The following is a 23,541-nucleotide window of genomic DNA, read 5'->3' on the forward strand; positions in this document are numbered from 1 at the left end:
CCACGTTCATTTTAGAGCTGTAAAAGTAACGAGAAAAAGCGTACCCTTAGGTACCCAAAGTAAGTACCCAAAGGTCTAAATGTCTGTCCTTCTGTCTATCTCCAAGCTGTATCTCAAGAACCGCTATAGCTAGATTTCTAAAATTTTCACAGATTGTGTGTTTCTGGTGCCGCTATACAAATACTAAAAACAAAATAAAGTTAATATTAAAAGTGTGGGCCCCCATACAACAAACGTGTTTTTTTTTGCCTTTTCGCCCGTAATCCATAATGGCAACATGTAGATCGTAGACACTTGAAATTTTCACAAAATCCTGAGTAGTGAGTTATATATTATAGGAGAAGGTGGTAATGTGGCCCCTCACTTTGTTTATCAAGCATTAGGTATTTAAAAATATAGTAGTTAGAAACCTAAGAAATACATTAACGGTCTTCTTATTCATTTGTTTAAACATGTCTTATTAGGGAATAAATAAAACTCGTGCAGGATAATCGAAAGTTTTAATTATTCTTAATCAATCACATTTGGTATTTCGATATCAAGTGATAATTATTATGTGACCCCCGGGGATGTCACATTAAATATATTGCACAAGTGACACTTTACGACAAAAATCACAAAATATGTAATAGTCACCTTCGGAGCCTCCACAGGCTACATAGCCAATTAGTCAAAAATTTGATACTGTACTCATGGCTCTCCAGTTCTGTCATTGGAACCACATTACGACCAATTTGAGGGGGCCAAATTACAATTAAGTATTGCTAATATTTAAACAAACGTACTAAAAATATTTATTAAATGTATAATTTTATATTTAAGTACCTTTTAAATTCCATAGGAGAACAGTTTGGTGTATCCGATGTTTGAACACAAAAGCCAAATATTTCTGTTTCTTAAGGCGGGGATTAATCTCAATCCATAACGATAACCTTGCACACAACCAAAGACCAAGCGTATACACATCGCAATAAGATTCATTTTAGCTTAGCATAAGACTGTAGTTACTCTGGCGGATCTTCTCTATTTTTCATGTTTTTTTCAAGCAAATTTATCACGAAAAATTTGCTTGATAATAATTTAAAAAATTGTTCTAAATTGTTCGGACTATAAAATCTTTTTTTCTAAAAAATTAAATTAAACCTAGAATACTGCAAGCGTTACCTTAACGCTTATCATCAGCTGGTATGCGATATGCTCGTCGCGACATTTTAGTAAAAAAAAACATATTAAATAAAAAAAAAGTCAACTACCTACGAAAAATGCGAGTAACAAAACGCATTTGTGAGTAACGTTTTGTTACTCGGTAGTCGGTACTAGCTGATGGCGTACCCGTTACTCAGTACCGAATACATACAGCTTGCTACAGCTCTAGTTCATTTAAAGCCTTGTCAAACTGTATAGTTATTTACGTAAATAAGTATAATTTAAGTTAATAGAAGATGGCACGAGAATGGGACCATAAAATACAAGTGTGGACTATAATAATCTTAAATATAAAGTTCTCGTGTCACAAACCACAATGTTAGATAGCGCACTCCTCCGAAACGGCTTTAGCGATTTTAACCAAATTTTATATGCATATTCAGTGGGTCTGAGAATCGGCTACTGGGTACTTTTTATATTGATAAATGCATTTGTTGAATAAATAATAGTAAATAATTACAACTCGAAACTGACGGCGACCATTGTTTGTGCGACGGGATAGCGATGGACGTTGTCATGGTGCCGTACTTATTTAGTCACTTCAGTAAATTAATACCTATGGGCAAAATATTTTATAATATGGCAAAACAACGTTTGCCGGGACAGCTAGTTATAAATAATATTATATAGTGCGGTTGATACCTTATAATTTTCCAAGATTCAAGGAGCTATTCCTTTGCTCATAAATCGTACCTACTTCACATCCTACTTGTATCATAAATGAACACATTTTTGCATGTGAATCCATATACTAAGTATATAATTATTCCTATATAAATTATTATAAATGCGAAAGTATGTCTGTCTGTCTATCTGTCTGTCTGTCTGTTACTTCTTCGCACTCAATCGATGAATCGATTTTGCTGAAAGTTGGCATGGAAATACTTTGAGTCACGGGAAAGGACATGGGTAGGATAGTTTTTACCCCGGAAAATGTACGGTTCCCGCGCCATTGACGATTTTTTGTGCAACGGAGTTGCGGGCATCATCTAGTTATAAATAAGTTGAGATCAATAAATTAAAATTAAATAAAATAACATTTCAATAAAGTCTTGGTATATTTTGCAATAACTTGGCCCACACGCTTCTGCTCCTTCTTCGCCCCGATTCTTTAGAGATGGAGCCGCACCCTAACATATTTTTTTATTAATTTCGTCAGCCAAATTTAACACAACGAAAAGATAACATCACACCTGTACCAAAATAACATTATCGAATGTAGCAAATTAGAGTTACAGTATATTATACGGTATTATCGCCGTATTCTGTAACTTTACGAAACTTATGATAATTACGTTTCTTTGTTTATGTTTGTATAAAAAAAACTTGTATTCTGTTCTGTAAGCATTACCTATAACACTAGTCTCACGTCAGAGCCTCAAGACATCCAGAGCCATGGCACTCAAGCTATTCCTGTTCATTGCGCTTATAATCCAGGTAATTTAACATCATTTGTATTGTATACTTATAAAACACCCTATTTTTATAAAGTTGTCTAGAAAACGAGCAAACTGATCGCTTCATGTCTGATTAGATAATATTAATTTATTTTATAATATTAATTATCTTTAAACGAGCAATTCTTGTATATATATAATTACAATCTCGGAATCGGCTCCAACGATTTTCATGAAATTTAGTATATAGGGGGTTTCGGGGGCGATAAATCGATCTAGCTAGGAATTATTTTTAGAAAATGTCATTTTCATCGAATACCGAGCAAAGCTCGGTCAAATAGCTAGTAAATGTTTATTTGCGATATAGATTATATAAAGAAAGAAATTATAAGCTGTAAGAACCTAAATACAATTTTTAGTACCCGATGTGATATCTCGTCCTAAACTGATATTTTCCCTTGCTATCGATTGATTATTCAAAATAATACTCCCACACCGGCTTCGGTGACGGTAGCCAGCTTCGTTGAAAAATAACCAGTTACACACAAGTAATTCTATAGTGCTCAAGTGTGTGCGCAGTACACAAGAGCACTCTCTATTCCTTTTACTCTCATAACCCAGTGGGACGGTCGACCGACACAACTGGCGAGAGATCAAGCGCAGGACCGCCTTTTTACATGCCCATCCGACGCATGGATCATCTTACTTATCACTTATCAGACAATCAGGTGATCAGCCTGGACTATCCTAACCAAACTTGAACTAACACGTTTATAACACCGGAATCGAACCCACGACCTCCGAGTCAAGAGCCTAAACCACTGGACCACGGAGGCGATCGATTATATTATCGATGTCGCGTAACAACGCCCGATAACGATAGTGAATATTCGAAACTTACAAGTCGAGGACTACTTGCATCAAGTTTGCAATTTTAATTTTTATCCTATAGCCGTCACCTAATGTAACCTTAAACATATTCGGTTACTTTACGTTACGGTTAAGTAAGGTTAATAATCCTGCGGTCGTGTATCACGCGTTTCCCGTAGTCCCACCTTCAGGAGCAGGAGCACCGTTAGGGTTTTAGTGGGTAGTCCCGGGTGCGGATATTACGTCCGCCCCGGGGAGTCAATAATCCTACTATATCATTGACATAGAGCTAGACTATGGCAGAGTAGTTAATTTTGTAAAGTTCCTAAATCTTGGCCAAATTTTTTCCGTATCCCCATATTATGTAAGGGGATAATGTTATCAGCGCTTATTTTCTTGATTTTGCACATCTCCTTCAGTTTCAATTTAAAATTATTTATTATTTATTTATATTTATTTACAGTACCTTTCAAATAAATCGCATAAATTAAATTAAATTTCAGTGTATATTCGGGGTGTTCGCTTCACCGCTGGCGCCGGCTCTGGTGGTGGAGAACACCAGCTCGGTGGCCCTCGCCGCGCGGAACAGCGGCCTCAACATACGAGTGCTCAGACGACCGATACGATATTGATTGTATTGTGTAAATAAGTTTATATTGTCTTACTTGGAACATAGCCTCACTAACGTCGAAATAGGATACAGAATAGAACGGTAACTCTCATATACTGGACAACATGGCTGCAGTTGGACATAAAAATTTAAAATTCATGATCCAGCTCACAACCAACTAAAAGTACGAATGTTCCACGAAAACATGCTTACATAATGTAAGTGTGAATTTCGTGAAACCATTTTTTTGGTTCAGTTTTTCTTCAATAACTAGTACTTTTTATTCAAGGGCGTCGCCAGCATACGACCAAGGGGTAATAAGGGAGGATAAAAAATCTGAACGCCTGGTACAGTCGAGAGAGTTGTAATAAGAACGGTTCTGAATTCTGATATCAATATTATCAATTGATCTCTAGGGGGGGCAACCGCCCCCTCTCTCTGCCTCCCCTTGGCGACATCCTTGCTTTTATTCGTAGCTCATAGTATTGCAAGTTTATGAACATTGTATCAGCCAATACTGTACAGCCATTTTATTTAAAGTGCTCTAAATAGTTAAATTTAATTCCAAGCTTTTTAAATCATTTATGTTAAAAAAAACGATTTCAAATGCACCCAAAAATTTGGTGATTCAAGTGCAGGCTATTTTCTCAGTCAAGTCATTATAGTAATTAAGGTTATTTATTCCGAAGTAATTTATTATCGCACACTCGACAAAATTTACTGCTGGCTCAGTGAATGCGTGACATAATGAGAACTCATGACACGAGTGCAATCACAGACATAATAAAATCGTGCCATAAGCAAGATTATTATTCTTGTGTGTTTTTGTATATTACAACGACTCCAACTTACATTTTATCATTAAATTAATTTAAACTTCATGCTAATACTATGAATTAGACAACACCTTTGCAATCTGACGACAAATCTTTGTCGAATCGAAAAATGCATAGCCTATTTCCATCTTATTTTTTTTTATGAAATAAGGGGGCAAACGAGCAAACGGGTCACCTGATGGAAAGCAACGTCCGTCGCCAATGGACACTCGCAACATCAGAAGAGCTGCAGGTGCGTTGCCGGCCTTTTAAGAGGGAATAGGGGAGGATAGGGAAGGGAATAGGGAAGGGTAGGGAAGGGAATAGGATAGGGGATTGGGCCTCCGGTAAACTCACTCACTCGACGAAACACAGCGCAAGCGCTGTTTCACGTCGGTTTTCTGTGAGCCCCGAAAGTCGAGTCGAGTGACGAAACATGGCTTTACCACGTCTTACTTATGTTGTTAGTCAAATATTATGCATTCAAAGTTTTTTTTGTCACCAGTCTCATCACACAACGCATACCATTATACAGAAATAATAATTATAACTTATGCTACAAAAAAAAAGTTTTTTTAAGAAGAAAATAGATATGCAACTGCAATATCGGGAGTTTTAGAATAGTTAAAATACAAAAGATCATCGTGTGTACTTAAGGAAGTACTTTAATAGACATATGCAAATTTTCAGTTGTAGAGATGAATTAAACAAAAACTTCTTAAGTTTTTGTTGCTTCCTGAAAACTAGAGGCATCGCTACGTCCTTCTAGTTTGATACCCACGATGTATATAATAATATTATGTGATGTCGAAATGTATAAGGATAAGAGCAGGTATACAATTAGAAACTATATGCCTTGCCATAGATTCTTAATTTTGTATGCAACAATACGTAACAAGCTTTAAAAACAACAGTTTTCTGATAAAAAAATCTTATAATAATATCTCAACTCTTACCGGATGGTAATATTATATGTGTCACCTCTATGGTGTCACGAAACATACGATTTGTAACAAATAAAATATGTTCACAAATTTGGTCTGACATTTTATTTATATTTATTAATACCCTAAAATTATGATTCGTTCTTATTGGAGCATACATTGTTAATATCTATACTGCCATAAACCTATTATGAATGTTTTAAATGTGGCAACTATAAAATACAATAAGTAATTAAAACATAAATTACAAAGGAATCGTTAGAATAGGAATACCCGTAGGCCGTAGCACCTTGCTACGGTCTCGTAGAGGCTCTACGAACATTCTGGGTGCCGCGTCCCTGCCAAATTACTGTGCTATTACTTGTCACGCGGCTGCACCCACAGAGATTTATTGATTAATTTTAATTTAATGAAGATAAACTTCTTTGTCCGTGGGAGATCCATGCTTCGGCACGAATGGGCCGGCTCGACCGGAGAAATACCACGGCCTCACAGAAAACCGGCGTGAAACAGCGCTTGCGCTGTGTTTCGCCGTGTGAGTGAGTTTACCGGAGGCCCAATCCCCTACCCCCCTAGAAATGCCGCAGTTGAAAAACAATTTGTTACGCCAGGAGGGTACCAACTGCGTTGGAGAATTCCTCTCTGGACGTCCATGCTCAGGAACCCCTGGAACTGAGCGTGGACGTCCAGGCTGCCCCTCGTATTCTGGGGAGGGAAAAACTGCGCTCCAATCTGCTCGGGGCAAGAGCAAACACACAAAGGCACCCCCCTTGATATTAAGCAGGTCGAGCAGGTCGTGGACTACATCAGGAGCATGACCAACTTCGTCTTGAGGGTCGAGCACTTGGAGTCCCGCCACAAAGTGAATTTTAGCTCCTTTGTGGTGAGAGTCCCGACGCACCATCTACCGACCTTCGAGAAGGAGGAGTTCTGGCCGATTGGAGTCGTCTACAGGAGGTTCCGAGGACGACTTCCGAACACGTCGCGCCCCACGTCGCAGACAATACGTGTTTAGTGTTTTAGTGTTAGCGTTAGTTTTTAGTATAATTGTATGTATGTTAATCTATAAGGTATTTATAATATGGGCCAAGATGCCTGAATTAAATCTATACAAATATAAAACTGATATACTAATACTAATTAAACGTGGACTTTTGTAATATCAGGGGATTACACTCCAACCTTAATGCCGTCCATTACCACCTTGAGACGGCAAAGCCGGCTTTGCTCTTTTTAACCGAGACGCAGATATCATCTCCGAGTGACACATTATACCTTTCCCACCCAGGGTATTATTTCGAGCACTCCTTTCTACCCAAAGCTGGAGTGTGTGTGTATATCAGAGATGATATCAGCTCTCGCCGCCTCAGCAATCTTGAGGTCATGGACCTGTCAACCTTATGGCTCCGCATAGATTGCGACGACCACCCTCGCGTCTATGCGTGCCTATATAAGTCCCATAGTGGTGACCCCGAGACGGACCGACTCTTGGAGCACCTGCAAGCTGCTTCAGATTTTGTGCAGCAGCGGATTCCTTCCGCAGAGATCATAATACTTGGCGACTTTAATGCCCACCACGCCGACTGGCTCAATTCCATTAAAACTGATCATGCGGGGAGATCTGTCTGCAACTTTGCCCTTGCGAACGACTTGACACAACTGGTTACTACGCCTACGCGAATCCCAGATGTGGATGGTCAGAATCCTTCCTTGTTGGACCTCCTACTTACTTCAAATCCTGACGGCTACCAAATATCCGTAACCGCACCACTTGGTTCATCGGATCATTGCCTTGTTAGGAGTTCTGTGCCACTTACGACGGTGTTAAGACAGCGCGCTGTTATATACCGTCGTGTGTGGCACTACAAGTCAGCAGACTGGGATGGGATGCGGTCGTTTTTTGCATCCTATCCTTGGGGGCACGTGTGCTTCTCGCCGGGTGATCTCGACAACACTGCCAACTCTGTTGCCGATGTGGTAATGCAGGGGATGGAACTTTTCATTCCGACCTCTGTAGTGCCAACTGGCGGCAGATTTCGTCCCTGGTTTGGTTCATCCCCCAAAAAAGCTTCTCGCCGGAAGCAGGAGGCTTACCAATCCTGGGCCAACGCAGTGTCTGCTCGGGATTTAAATACCAGCACATATAAAAAGGAGTACAACCTTGCCTCTAGGTCCCTCAAGAAAGAGATTACTCGGGCAAAGCAACAGCACGTCAATAGAATTGGCAAGAGACTTGAGCGCCTCCCCTCGGGAACCCGTGCATTCTGGTCTCTGGCCAAAGCTATTGAAGGAAATTTCTGCAAGCCAACCCTACCATCCCTACACGTAGGAAATGGATCGTTGGCCCAGGACGCAAAAGACAAAGCCGATCTTCTGGGCAAGCTCTTTGCGTCAAACTCGACCCTGGATGACGGGGGGCAGAAACCGCCGACCATACCGCGATGCACGAGCATCATGTCGGATATACGGTTTCATCAGCGCTCAGTGCGAAAAGCCCTCTGTTCCCTTGATATCCAAAAGTCGAGTGGGCCTGACGGAATCCCGCCTATTGTGTTGAAAAAGTGTGCTCCAGAGTTGGCTCCGGTCTTGACGCGTCTTTTTCGGCTCTCCTATTCCACTGGCATCGTCCCGGCTTCCTGGAAGACAGCCTTGGTGCACCCGATCCCCAAAAAAGGTGATCGCTCAAATCCTTCCAACTACAGACCAATCGCTATAACCTCTCTCTTCTCGAAGATAATGGAATCCATTATCAATAGCCAGCTTCTTCGATACTTGGACGGCCAGGGATTGCTAAGCGACAAACAATACGGGTTCCGTAAGGGTCGCTCGGCTGGTGATCTCTTGGCATACCTGACTCATCGTTGGGCTCAGGCAATTGAGTCGAAGGGAGAGGCATTGGCTGTTAGTTTGGACATTGCAAAGGCCTTCGATCGGGTTTGGCATAAAGCGCTGCTATCAAAGCTTCCATCATACGGGCTGCCCGAGAAATTATGTAAGTGGGTCACTAGTTTCTTAGCAGACAGAAGCATAAAGGTCGTAGTTGACGGCGAATGCTCGGAAACTCAGTCTGTTGATGCTGGTGTCCCTCAGGGCTGTGTGCTATCGCCTACTCTATTCATACTGCATATTAATGACTTGTTACAGACCAACGGCATTCATTGCTATGCGGAATATAGTACAGGTGATGCTGTATATACAGGCTCCCCCAATATTTCTCGGCAAAATGTCACTGAGAGTCGAAACGAACTTGTGTCTAAGGTGGAGAATTCATTGGAGAAGGTCTCTGAATGGGGTAGACGTAACTTGGTCCAATTCAACCCCGCCAAGACACAAGTCTGCGCGTTCACCACTAAAAAATCACCAATGGTCGTATATCCTCGTTTCGAGGGCACATCTTTAACCATCTCCCCTAGCATTGAGATACTTGGCGTCAACATATCGAGCGAAGTCCAGTTCCGATATCATCTAGAGGGTAAGGCCAAATTAGCCTCGAAGAAGCTCGGTGTTCTTAACAGAGCGAGACAGTACTTCAGTCCGGACCAACGCCTACAACTCTACAAGGCGCAGGTTCGGCCTCATATGGAATATTGTTCTCACCTCTGGGCAGGGGCGCCAAAATACCAACTGCTCCCTCTGGATCGTATCCAACGAAGGGCCGCTCGAATTGTTGACTGCCATAGTGTTTCAAACAGCTTGGACCCCTTGGAATTACGCCGAGATGTAGCTTCACTCTGCATCCTCTATCGGTTGTATCACGGGGAGTGCTCTGAGGAATTGTTCGGAATCATACCACCTGCAACTTTTCGCCATCGTCCCACGCGAAAAACATACCATCCTCATCACCTTGATGAGTGGCAGTCTTCCACAGTGCGTTTTTCGCGTAACTTTCTGCCGCGCGCTGTAAAACTCTGGAACGAACTGTCACCAGCAGTATTTCCGGACCTATACGACCTGCAAACCTTCAAGAAAAGAGCGTATTCCCTCTTAAAAGGCCGGCAACATCAGAAGAGCTGCAGGTGGCAGCTCTTCTGATGTTGCGAGTGTCCATGGGCGACGGTAGTTGCTTACCATCAGGTGACCCGTTTGCTCGTTTGCCCCCTTAATTAATATTTTAAAAAAAAAGAACATTTCATGTTAAACTGTTCATTAAAATAATTTTAGGCAATCATTATACTTCTCTGAGTGCGGTCGTTAGTACAAATACGTAATATTTTTTTAATACTATTATACTATACAAATATTTTAAGATTTTTATTATATTATACACATATTTTAAGCTGTCTACACACCAAAGCCGGCGGGCAAACCTTCTGCTTCTGGCTTCTGAATGTGCATTGTGCAATTCGCAACGGGCGCAGGCCGCCACCGCTGGATTGTTGCCCCGACCTTGACCGGCGGGTTATGCCGCCGGGCCGAAGCTTTGGTGTACCGCCGGTAAGCTTGTTTCAAAATGAGGCCGCGGCGGCATTGGTGTGTAGACAGCTTTATATACATCCAGACCCGGGAACATTGAAAACTTTTTTGTTCCGTCGCGACCCTCGGCTTGAGCTGCCACACACTCAACCAATTGAGCCACAGAGGTTGTCAATATTAATAATAATAATATCAATATTGTGTTACAGATGTTACATTACATCGTACGGATACTGATATTGGTGCAAAAAGCTGAAATATTTAAACTACATTGTAAATGGCGGCAATTGAATGAGTGTATCATAAACAGTACAGGGTAGAGCAGGCAGGGTCTCTAAAAGAAGATTTTAAAAACATAACCCTCCTTCTATCGCAGTCTTTCCTGTATAAGCAATCTGTCCCCGTGAGCGAAGCGAGCCCTACTATATCCCACAACCTGAGCACTTTTGTTGTACACTTTACGGAAAAAACGTGCACAGTGAAGAGGCCTCTAGAAATACCAAACTGCAACACAATATTCTATGAGAGGTCATTTTCGGCTGTCGCAGCGCGTCTCTGGAATGGTCTGCCGGACCACGTTCATGAAGCCTCAACTGTGAACACTTTCAAGTCTAGATTAAAGCATTACTTTTTGGCATTACCTTTGTGGCGGTACCCACAATTCGCCTAAAATTCCTGCATCGCGCTATAGAAGTTTTCTGAGCGCGTCGGTATATATACGACAGCCGAAATGTATCACGTGGGCTTCGGCCTGACCGAGCATACCACCTCGCTCGCTCGGAAGATCTCCCTTTTCGACCGCCACGCTTATCCCACACGATTGGGTACTTTAAATGAATATGTACCGTGTAATCCTTCTTTTTTTTCCTCTCCTTTATTAAAAATTAACCAATGTGCATCTGTCTTCACACTATCTGCCGTTTTTGTTATATTTATTTATATCTTATGTATCCATTTATTATATACGTTGTTAATAATTATTGTTTGTATGTGTATATTATGAGTATAATATTATGTATTTTGCGTGTTTATGAAAGTAATTATTGTTATTAGTATAATTAAATCTATATTTTAAATTAAAATATAGATATAATTATACTAATCTAAATCTAAATTATTTTTTTTACTTTAGAACTAGTTAGTATTAAGTTAGTATAGGTTTATGATTGTTTGATTTCATTTTTTGTGTCTTTGTGTACATGCTCCCATCTATTACAAATTACAACACATCCACAAAATTATAAGGTCTGCTGGAAGAGATCTCTTTTAAGAAGTACGCCGATGCATTATTTCTAACTTTTAAATGTGTCTTTGTAACCTTGTGCATGAATAATTAATAAATAAAAACTATCACGCCTATTGATTTGTACTTTAATTTTTATTTATATGTAGATGTGTTATCATCAGTCAGTCAAGGTGTGACGACGCGAGCCCTCACAAAGTTGCTAGTATACGAGTCTTCAAATTACTGGGCACGAGGCCAAATGGACGTGGTGCTGATGAGCGGCAACGTTATTAAAAAATAGAAAAAAAAAACTGTTTTAAACTGGGTTAATCTACACTACTATTATAAAGAGGAAAGATTTGATTGTTTGTTTGTCTTGAATAGGCTCCGAAACTACTGGACCGATTTGAAAGATTCTTTTACCATTGGAATCCTACATTGATTCTGCTGAACATAGGCTAAATTTTATTTTGGAAAAAAATAGGGTTCCGTAAGATATTTGGGATTTTCGGACGCAAGGTGTAAAAAATCAACCAGAAATGTTACTTTTTTCGCGTACGCTGCCTAAACTATAAAAGATAGAACCATAAAATGTTCTAAGTAATTGTAGATCTTTTAAATATCTACAAAAAAATCCGCGAAACACTATACCTATCTATGTTGAGTGAGGCACAATAACCATTTTTTTATTAAAAAATCTTGAAATGTTTTTGGCCTACATTTAAATGCCTTTATTTTACTCATGGCATTAATTTTTATCAAAATAAATTATTTCATTACTAAGTACAGTTAATGTAGATAATATTTGGTCTTTGAATGATTAAAATTGGACGTTTGGTTTTAATGTTATGGCGAAAATAAAATATTACGATTTCTGCTGCACGTTGCGAATTGGGCGTCGCGTCGTCAAGGCGCGCCGCGCGGGTGTGCTCGCCCGGAGAGTCCACGTAAATATTAATTATTATTACCTCGATCATGGGAATCGCAGACACAATAGATTTATAATATAATAGTTATGTGACAGCCGGGTGCCGCTTCATTGATGGGATAATATTATAGTGCTTCATTAATTCATTTCGTTTAGTGTAAACCATTTTTATGTTCTGCTTAACATAAAGATTGACTAAGAAATAAAGATTGAAAAAAAATTATTTAAAAATCAATGTCCACCCGTGCGAAGCCGAGGCGGGCCGCTAGTATGATATATAATACAACATGTAGTACACACATGCAGTAAATATTACCCACTGACCTACCTCCATTAGTGTACTTGTATAATGGAGGTCAGTGATATTACCTCTTTTTGGCAGTCTGGAAATAAATCATAGCAATGTAACACGTCTAGAACGTCACTACCTACTTGTCTCTTTTACGCACGTTTCGGGGGCGAAATCGCATCCATTAATGAATGAAGCTATATTAATATGATGAGGCGAAAGTTTGTATGGATGTTTGTTACTCTTTTACTCAAAAACTACTGAAATCATTGCACAGATCAATTAATGTATAAGTGTAACGCGTTGAACTCTAAAATATTGCACAAATCAATTACTGTATAATTGTAACGCATTAGACTCTAAAATATTGCACAAATCAATTACAGCGTAAGTGTAACGCGTTAGACTCTAAAACATTGCACAAATAAATTACTGTATAATTGTAACGCGTTAGACTCTAAAACATTGCACAAATAAATTACTGTATAATTGTAACGCGTTAGACTCTAAAACATTGCACAAATCAATTACAGCGTAAGTGTAACGCGTTAGACTCTAAAACATTGCACAAATAAATTACTGTATAATTGTAACGCGTTAGACTCTAAAACATTGCACAAATAAATTACTGTATAATTGTAACGCGTTAGACTCTAAAACATTGCACAAATAAATTACTGTATAATTGTAACGCGTTAGACTCTAAAACATTGCACAAATCAATTACAGCGTAAGTGTAACGCGTTAGACTCTAAAACATTGCACAAATAAATTACTGTATAAGTATAACGCGTTAGACTCTAAAACATTGCACAAATCAATTACTGTATATAACCTACGCCCGCTTACGGGAAGACTGTATTATTTTATTTATTATCTATAATTTGTCCAGCACAATAGAGTAGTTCGCTGGTTATACGAACTTTTCTATGATTTGTCAATTTTTAACAGCAGATTAATCAGAGGCGAGAGGCAACCTGAGGTAACTGCAGATATTTTGATTTATTTTTATTAGGGTTTTTTAGGGTTCATCCCATACAAAAACATAGGTCCTGCACTGTCTATAAGTGAAACGCGTTGAACTCTAAATCATTGCACAAATCAATTACAGTACATAAGTGTAAAGCGTTAAACTCTACAACATTGCACAAATAACTATACAGGGTGTAACAAAAATAAGTGATAATACTTTAGGGTGTGTACGTGTTCCTTGTAGAGAGTTCACTGTGAAAGTAGCAGCGCTGAAAGACCAAAAAATTTTTTCACTTTTGTATGGGGAAACTCGTGACGCTCGGACCCTTGCCCATACAAAAGTGAAAAAAAAATTTCGTCTTTTAGCGCTGCTACTTTCACAGTGAACTCTCGACAAGGAACACGTACACACCCTAAAGTATTATCACTTATTTTTGTTACACACTGTATAAGACTATAGGTGAAACGCGTTGATCTCTTAATTAACCATTGCTCAAATCAATTATTAATAATCAATTACTGTACATAAGTGTAACGCGTTAAACTCTACAACATTGCTCAAATCAATTATTACTGTATAAGTGTAACGCGTTGAGCTCTAAAACATTGCACAAATAACTATATAAGACTATAAGTGTTACGCGTTGATCTCTTAATTAACCATTGCTCAAATCAATTATTAATAATCAATTACTGTACATAAGTGTAACGCGTTAAACTCTACAACATTGCTCAAATCAATTATTACTGTATAAGTGTAACGCGTTGAGCTCTAAAACATTGCACAAATAACTATATAAGACTATAAGTGTAACTCGTTGAGCTCTAAAACATTGCACAAATAACTATATAAGACTATAAGTGTAACGCGTTGATCTCTTAATTAACCATTGCTCAAATCAATTATTAATAATCAATTACTGTACATAAGTGTAACGCGTTAAACTCTACAACATTGCACAAATAACTATATAGGACTATAAGTGTAACGCGTTGATCTCTTAATTAATCATTGCTCAAATCAATTATTAATAATCAATTACTGTACATAAGTGTAACGCGTTAAACTCTACAACATTGCTCAAATCAATTATTACTGTATAAGTGTAACGCGTTGAGCTCTAAAACATTGCACAAATAACTATATAAGACTATAAGTGTTACGCGTTGATCTCTTAATTAACCATTGCTCAAATCAATTATTAATAATCAATTACTGTACATAAGTGTAACGCGTTAAACTCTACAACATTGCTCAAATCAATTATTACTGTATAAGTGTAACGCGTTGAGCTCTAAAACATTGCACAAATAACTATATAAGACTATAAGTGTTACGCGTTGATCTCTTAATTAACCATTGCTCAAATCAATTATTAATAATCAATTACTGTACATAAGTGTAACGCGTTAAACTCTACAACATTGCTCAAATAACTATACAGGGTGTAACAAAAATAAGTGATAATACTTTAGGGTGTGTACGTGTTCCTTGTAGAGAGTTCACTGTGAAAGTAGCAGCGCTGAAAGACCAAAAAATTTTTTCACTTTTGTATGGGGAAACTCGTGACGCTCGGACCCTTGCCCATACAAAAGTGAAAAAAAAATTTCGTCTTTTAGCGCTGCTACTTTCACAGTGAACTCTCGACAAGGAACACGTACACACCCTAAAGTATTATCACTTATTTTTGTTACACACTGTATAAGACTATAAGTGAAACGCGTTGATCTCTTAATTAACCATTGCTCAAATCAATTATTAATAATCAATTACTGTACATAAGTGTAACGCGTTAAACTCTACAACATTGCTCAAATCAATTATTACTGTATAAGTGTAACGCGTTGAGCTCTAAAACATTGCACAAATAACTATATAAGACTATAAGTGTTACGCGTTGATCTCTTAATTAACCATTGCTCAAATCAATTATTAATAATCAATTACTGTACATAAGTGTAACGCGTTAAACTCTACAACATTGCTCAAATCAATTATTACTGTATAAGTGTAACGCGTTGAACTCTAAAACATTGCACAAATTCATAACTTTATAATAATAATAATATAATATCTATGGACGCTTCACACCACGTCAGTTTGACGGGATTCGAACCCGGACCCCCGGCTTGAGCTACCGACAGCCCACCCACTGAGCCACAGAGGTCGTCAATTTTATAAGACGTGTAATGTGTTAAACTCTTAAACATTGCAATCTATTTCTGAGTAAGCATAACGCTTTGATATTAATGTTAAAACTTTATAGCTGTAGTATATTTGGCATGTGAATTACTAGATTATTGGGCCTCGGTCAATACCATATTATGTGTGCGTGTTGTGTAGATATGCTGCATTCAGGTTCTTTGGAGAACAGCCGTTTCTCCGACTTTTGGAATTAAATTTAGTTTCCTTATATCATACTTACAGAGTTATAAATAAAATTATAGGTGTACCTACTTATTTTAGTGAATGGCATGCGAAATTAGTAACTAACTTATACTTAACAAATATTTTTAGTTTACAAATATTTTGTAACTCATGTTTTGCAACCATCGTTTTACATATGTCACTTCCGTAGAAAAACAATGACGATCGAGTAGGCAGGCCATTAAGAATGTGGTATAAACTTTGTAAAAATTGGTTTGAAGAACAGCTAGGTGTTCGTAATGCAGTTTATTTCCAATAACAGCTTGCTGGGGTCGATTTCTTATATGTATCCGTAGCCCCCGAAAGGACCGGCGCCTAAACCGCGCACGCCGGCGCTGTAGCTGATGGGTCCCGGGCCGTAGCCTAGAGTTCCGGCGGTGTAGCTGATCGGACTGGCGGCAAATATGGGCTTCGTGATGTAGCTAGCTGGAGAAGCGTAGCTCAGAGGGGAAGCGGCACAGCTCAGGGGAGAGGTGTAACCCAACGGGGAGACAATTTCAGTAACGGCAGGACCGTAAGCCAACGGAGATGTCACGATCTCGCCGATAGCTGGGTAGCCAATAGGGCCCGCGGCGGCGTACTCGAGGGGAGCGTCGGCGATGTCCTCCGCGGTGATGGCGACGGCTCCGTTGCCGCAGTTGTAGGCCACGTTACCGGCGCCGGCGGTGGGCAGCACTCCCTCGAGACCGACGGTGCCCAGGAACGGCAGAGCTCCGGCGACGGCGAGGGCTCCCTCGATTATGTTCTCGGAGGCCACAGATATGCCGATCGGCGCCGAAGGAGATGAGCTTGTGACGACGAGTCCGGGGCCATTGGATGCAGCGAGAGCCGCGGCGGGGGCGGCGTAGCCGAATGCTGGGGACTCGCAGCCGCATGCTGGTGTCGCGTAGCCGAGCGCGGGGCTAGCGTAGCCGAGCGCGGGGCTAGCGTAGCCGAGCGCGGGGTTAGCGTAGCCGAGCGCGGGGCTAGCGTAGCCGAGCGCGGGGCTAGCGTAGCCGAACGGACCAGCACCACATCCGATAGCCTGGGCAGCGATACTCTGAAATTCATGCAATTTTTAATATTCGATCTTACTGTAAGTTTAAACAATTTATACTTTTCATATTTTTTTAAACGTAAAATACACTAGTGGAAACTTGTAATTGGCATATCGCTGTGTAAAATGTATCTTACTGTACAAATAAAATAAAATTAATTGTGTATACCTTGAGGAAAAGCGCTTGAGCGACAACCAAGACTATTTTGGAAACCATGTCTGACACTTTTGCACCTCGACTTCTATGTACTTCAAAATGCATAAAGCTTTATATTTTATTGAATTGAAGAGAATTCTTTATCATCATCGATGTTGTAAGAGCTGCCAGCTGGTACGTGACATCCACGTAAGAGGGTTTGCTTTGTGAATCGTCTGATGTCAATTTTTTTCATAACAACGCTTACATAAATTATACTCTTATTAAATAATAGGTAAGGCTTAATTTTTGAATATATTTGAACATTTTAAATTATCATTAAAGTAACTAATACTTACATCATACCTAATAATATACCTAAATCAGATTTTTAACATCTGCAAAGAAATACTACCACTACAAAATTATCAATTAATTTTCAGATAAAGGATGATAAACTAGAACACAAAATCAAACAAACTAAGTATAAATAAAGAATATAAAAAAAGAAAGTAAAGAAACAGAAAAACCTAAGAATTAACACAGATTAAGTTCTCAAACTCCCTATCAGGGGTGTTGAAATTTTACGTGACGCGTTTTGTGAATGGCGAAGGGAATACTATCGTAAAACACGCGATAACACTACACGTGCTACTTGTTAGGCCGTTCCTAATCGGGTGAAGTTCTAATATAAATATTAATGGTTGGCTCGTATCCTTATTGTGTACCGAACTCAGTCGACACAGACATGTCTCGCTTCGCCCTCCTCGTCCTCGCCCTGCAGGCTTGCCTGCTCCAGGTAAGAACATCGCAACTTTGATGAAGTGACATAATTGGTACGAACCTTGTCTCAACAGTAACGTCTCATTTTCTGCTAAAACCTTAATTTTTGCAACCCTTGACAGAAAGAGGGCTGTAATAAGGTCTGTGTGTGATTGTAACAAACATCTGTGGCATCGCAGGTTAGACGTCGAGTAACCACTTTTGATCTAGTTTTGGTTTTTGCAAGCTGACATGATCGAAAGCGTTCTTAACCACAACTCATCATCATCAGCTCGCTCATTGAAGAGAATTTCGGGTTTTTTTTTAATTCCTTAATTTATTTTATTATAGAACGTCTACGCCTGCGGCTGCGGTCGCGCCGGCGCCGCTGGCATCGGCTACGGTCTGGCCGGCCCCGCTGGCATCGGCTACGGCCTAGCCGGCCCCTACGGCTACGGTGCCGAGATCGCCGCCCCCTGCGGCTACGGCGCCGAGATCGCCGCTCCCCTCGGCCTCGCGGCACCCGGCTACGGTATCGGCTACGGCGCCGGCCCCGCGTACGGTGGCGTCGGCGTCGGCGAGGTGGCCGTGGCCGGTGAGCTGGGAGTGTCCGGCATCACCGCCGTGGCCGGCCAAGTACCCATCCTCGGCTCCGTGGAGTTCGGCGGCCTCGTCCCCGCCGCCGGCACCGTCACCATCACCGGCAGCTGCGCCTGCGGCTGCAACGGCCCCTACATCTACTAAATTCCTAACAGGAACTGAAAATATACGCCATGCCGATGGAATATTGACGTGAATTCTCGTTTATTTTCACTTCACCTATTAAGTTGAAGTTTTAGATGTCGATGTCGTAAGTGAATACGACGTAATTTAAATAAAAACACTGCACATCATCAGCTCGCAGAATGCAGGATACGGAAATAAGAGAAATTATTTCCTAATTTATTACGTTTGATTCATATTGAAATATCTACCTATGAATAAGAATAATGGGCATGGGCGTACCCAGGTTCTGGGCCAGGGGGGGGGGGGGGGCAAATTACCCAGGTTCTGGTGCCAGGGGGGGGGCAAATCACCCAGGTTCTGGGCCAGGGGGGGGGGCAAATTAGATTTTTCATAAGCAAATATTGTATTGCAAACAAATGGCAAAAATTCGTTCTTAATTTTTAATTTTTATAGATAAAAGTACTAGATAATATATTTAGTATGGATGTCAACATGATCCAGGGGGGGCAGCTGCCCCCCCCTGCCCCCCCCCCTCGGTACGCCCATGATAAGGGGGGAACAAATCATTCAAAATTTCGGACAAACGACCTAAAAAGTGTGCATATTGTACATGTTTCTACAATTAATAATAATCAAAATTACGTAAATCGATCTCGATAATAATATACGTGTTTTTATGTAAATTATAATAATATGTGTATCATAGATTTCTATTATCGCTTAGAGTGCGTCTGCTGATACAAATGTATCTGTAATCGTCACGTAGGCGCTATTGTTTGACCCACATTGTGTGGAACCTTGAACTACGAGACCGCTATCGTCAGCACATGATACTAAATATATTTTATAATTTTATATCTACTATCTCTATCTCTGTATCGTTTGTGCAAAAATCTTTTTGTTTGTCCGTTGTAGGATTTGTATGCAATTTTGGGTCAGATTTGATTATTTGGTTTTTTAGCCTCAAACATTTTATGGTAACGCGTGGTCTCGAAACTACCAAGGCAAAAAGATTAATTTAAACAAATAATTACAAACTCATGTTAGGGAAAACAGTATGTTATATTAATTGGTATCGATGTATCTCCTTATAAGACACCGCCGCATCCACAACCGCCGATGGGTCCGTAGCCATACGCGCCGGTGTAGGGGGCGGCGGCCAGACCGAGCGGACCACCTGCCAAACCCAGAGGACCGGCAGCGGCAAAGCCTAGTGGAGCAGCAGCCACATCCTCTGCGGTGATGGCCACGGCGCCGCTACCGCAGTTGTAGGCCACGTCACCGGCGCCGGCGGTGGGCAGCACTCCCTCGAGACCGACGGTGCCCAGGAACGGCAGAGCTCCGGCGACGGCGAGGGCGCCCTCGATGGCGTTCTCGGAGGCTACGGACACGCCGACCGGGGAGATGGGGGAGGCGCTGGAGATGGCGAGGCCGGGGCCGTTGGAGGCGGCGAGGGCTTGAGCGGGGGCGGCGTATCCAAATCCAGCGTAGCCAGCACCGCAGGGAGCGGCGGCTAGTGGGGCGGCGGCGGCGCAGGGGGCGGCGGCCAGAGCTGGGTAAGCTCCGAGGCACTGGGCGGAGATGCTCTGGAAAATGAAGTATGATTAGAAATATAATTATACGTGGGAGAGCCATGCTTCGGCACGAATGGGCCGGCTCGACCGGAGAAATACCACGTTCTCACAGAAAACCGGCGTGAAACAGCGCTTGCGCTGTGTTCAGCCGAGTGAGTGAGTTTACCGGAGGCCCAATCCCCTATTCTCTTCCCTACCCTCCCCTATTTCCTTCCCTTCCCTTCCCTACCCTCCCCTATTACCCTATTCCCTCTTAAAAGGCCGGCAACGCACTTGCAGCTCTTCTGATGCTGCGAGTGTCCATGGGCGACGGAAGTTGCTTTCCATCAGGTGAACCGTATGCTCGTTTGCCCCCTTATTTCATAAATAAAAAAAAGAAACTGTTAAATTACTATTCAGTATTCACAACTGCATTCAATGACGAGGCTTTGATATTCGTCGATAAAACCCAACAGTTGCGCCAATAATTTTACTCTTTTTAGTTATATTTCAGTGTCCCGATGGACTAAATAATAGGTATAATACAGGTAGTTTTAATATACCTGGATGAAGAGAGCTTGGGAGCAGATGAGGAGGACGGACTTGAACATGATTGTGAGTGTGTTTTAACTGAACAATGCTCGGGGCAGCCAACGAAAAGTCTTTTATAGCAATTAAATATATTCCTTATCAAATGGTGGTGAAATTTTATGTCATACGAGCGTAACAGAAATAATTTCACTGTGAACGTGACCTGATATACAAGTTACGAGTAAGTCGGTCAATATGTCAGAACAATTTAAAGCAAACAAAGAAAAAAAACAGCCAAGTGCAAGTCGGACTCGTGCACGAAGGGTTCCGTACTATTATAAAGCAAAGATAGGCAAACATTTTGTTTTTTATATGTGAGACTCTTAAATATTAATTTTATTATTAAAGTACAAATACAATTTATAATATTGTAAAAAATTTTAAGTGTCCACGTTATCCACGTATAGCCATTATTGCTATATAGCAAAAAAAATACGTTTCTTTTATAGGAGCCCCCTAAAATATTTAATTTAGTCTGTTTTTAATGATGTGGCTGTACCCACAATTCGCCTAACATTCCTGCATCGCGCTATCGAAGTTTTCTGAGCGCGTCGGTATATATACGACAGCTGAGATGTATCACGTGGGCTTCGGCCTGACCGAGCATACCACCTCGCTCGGTCGGAAGATCTTCCTTTGTCCACCACACACATATTCCCACATTGGTGACCCGCGACAGAACACGCCTCCTTCATCATCATTGTTGTTATATTATAGCGGCAACAGAAATGCATAATCTGTGAAAATTTCAACTCTGTATCTATTACCGTTCTTGAGATATAGCCTGGAGACAGACAGACAGACGGACACACGACAAAGTCGTCGGTAAAGATGCTTGATGAATAAAACAAAACATTACATAACGTATCCTCTGGATAACTATTTTTTTAACCGACCTCCGAAAAGGAGGAGGTTAGGCTGTGGATATTTTTTTTATGTTCAACGTTTACTCCGCCGCGGTAAAAATTTTGAAAATCGGTTCACAAGAACAGATTTTCAATTTTTTGTTTTGTTGTAGGTATTAGGTATCACTCCAATTTGGTACCATGTTCACAAAAGTGGTGACCTGATGACGGGATCCATGAGTTATCGAGAGAACTTCTCAAAATTTATATGGAAACACATGGTGATTTTGGTTTTATAAGAATTATCCTAAGCATATGCTAGGTATAGGTACCTTACCATGGTGCAAAATCTTACTTTTTGGTAGGCCAAAAAGTAAGATTTTGCACCATGGTATGGTATGGTTCCGAAGATACTATTAGAGAACTCCGGATTCCTCATAAATACAAAGGTGGTTGGGGCGATGTTTTAGAAACTTAAAGCATATGCTACTATGCAAATAACATTCACTATCATCATCATCACTACCACGTCAAGGTCACTAATGTCACATGGTAGTATATGGATACAATATTATGTGATCCCCACAACACCATACATCATCACGTTATGCTCCTATTAGCGATTTTGAAATATATTCATATTTCATAGCGATTTTGAAAATAAAATGTTGTTTTAAGATAAATGATTCAAACTCAGGGTGAATTTATAGTAGCGCGGAGTCGAAGCGCATCGAAGCGACTCACCAAAATTGAACATAACAAATTCAACCTTAACTCCAGAGCGTAACGCACACATTACTTCTGAGATTTTAAGGACGCTATCACAAAAATTATTACATAAATTAGCAGTTCAGTACGAATATCGACGTTAAAGGCATTAAAATAACATTCAATATCAGCGCGCCTTGTACAGTGGCGGTTACGACCATGTTACGACCATAGACATAATATTAGCATTATAGGTTTATGGTTACGACGCTCGCCGCGTTCTTGATAGGGCGAAAATGTATGAAGAAATTTGAGAGCGTTTCTTATTTTTCTTATGGAAATGTTATTTATTTTTATATAAAATATTTAGCTATTCGTACAGGGGACTAAATAAGCAACAATTTTATTTGTATATTTATTGGACAGGCAAAATGCGTGTAATAGCTAGATTGCCTGCGGGATAGTATAGGTTCTCAAAAAAGAAAACACTCCGAACCCGTATCATGCCCGACTCACCCGTTCCATAGTCAGCAGGGGTGCTCCTCAGGCAATTGCAGTAGCAGCAAGCCCGTTGGATCTTGTAGGGGCAGGATACTTGTCTTCTCAAGCACGTGGTCCGCTCCGGAGCGTAGCTGAAGTACTCTTGAATTTTGATGCACTTTGGTCGGCCGACCACACAAAAAGTTCACAGCGATTATATTGAAAAAAACCAAAAGGGAAAGAAATTTGAAATTCCAGCTGGATTAAGCCTTTTCAAGGAAAAATTATCAGAACAAAATTTTCTCGTATGCCATCAAGCCCGGTCCGCGGCAAAAAGGGGCCAGCAAAACACTTGTCATCTGTCAAGTGTCAAAGATATGTATTCTTCGTCTTCTTCCGACAGTGGTGAATTGCCATATTATTATGTTAAAGGTTCATCCAACGGTTGATGAACAGAAACTCCCAAACTGAGCTACATCCCAACAGTGGAAATCAAACACAACACAAATCCAGAGTGTAATTTGAGAACTTATTATTTAATTATTAAGGAAATTAAGGAAATATAATATATTAAATTATAACAAAATTAAGTGCACAACCATGGAAT

At 40.5% G+C, this 23,541-nt stretch overlaps 3 protein-coding genes and 1 long non-coding RNA gene across 4 annotated transcripts; 2 read left to right on the forward strand and 2 right to left on the reverse strand.

The window, feature by feature from the left end:
- Positions 1–2,511: 2,511 nt before the first annotated feature.
- LOC121735750 lies at positions 2,512–4,964 on the forward strand. The gene is made up of 2 exons (XR_006036901.1): positions 2,512–2,643; positions 3,977–4,964. It is a non-coding gene; the product is annotated as an uncharacterized LOC121735750 (long non-coding RNA).
- An 11,360-nt stretch (positions 4,965–16,324) lies between these two features.
- LOC121735562 (chorion protein ERB.1-like) lies at positions 16,325–17,428 on the reverse strand. Its single transcript, XM_042126415.1, has 2 exons — positions 17,303–17,428; positions 16,325–17,136 (listed from the first exon to the last, which is right to left on the reverse strand). The coding sequence occupies exons 1-2, from the start codon at positions 17,393–17,395 to the stop codon at positions 16,378–16,380; spliced, it is 852 nt and encodes a 283-aa protein (XP_041982349.1). The 5' UTR covers positions 17,396–17,428; the 3' UTR covers positions 16,325–16,377.
- Positions 17,429–17,919: 491 nt separating this feature from the next.
- LOC121735667 (chorion class A protein Ld5-like) lies at positions 17,920–18,828 on the forward strand. The gene is made up of 2 exons (XM_042126572.1): positions 17,920–18,068; positions 18,383–18,828. The coding sequence occupies exons 1-2, from the start codon at positions 17,970–17,972 to the stop codon at positions 18,773–18,775; spliced, it is 492 nt and encodes a 163-aa protein (XP_041982506.1). The 5' UTR covers positions 17,920–17,969; the 3' UTR covers positions 18,776–18,828.
- Positions 18,829–19,800: 972 nt separating this feature from the next.
- LOC121735641 (chorion class B protein PC10-like) lies at positions 19,801–20,958 on the reverse strand. Its single transcript, XM_042126540.1, has 2 exons — positions 20,874–20,958; positions 19,801–20,343 (listed from the first exon to the last, which is right to left on the reverse strand). Exons 1-2 carry the CDS (start codon positions 20,919–20,921, stop codon positions 19,846–19,848), a joined length of 546 nt encoding a protein of 181 aa, XP_041982474.1. The 5' UTR covers positions 20,922–20,958; the 3' UTR covers positions 19,801–19,845.
- Between the last annotated feature and the right edge of the window lie 2,583 nt (positions 20,959–23,541).

Source organism: Aricia agestis, chromosome 2 (assembly GCF_905147365.1).
Source record: "Aricia agestis chromosome 2, ilAriAges1.1, whole genome shotgun sequence".
Classification (NCBI taxonomy): Eukaryota; Metazoa; Arthropoda; class Insecta; order Lepidoptera; family Lycaenidae; genus Aricia; species Aricia agestis.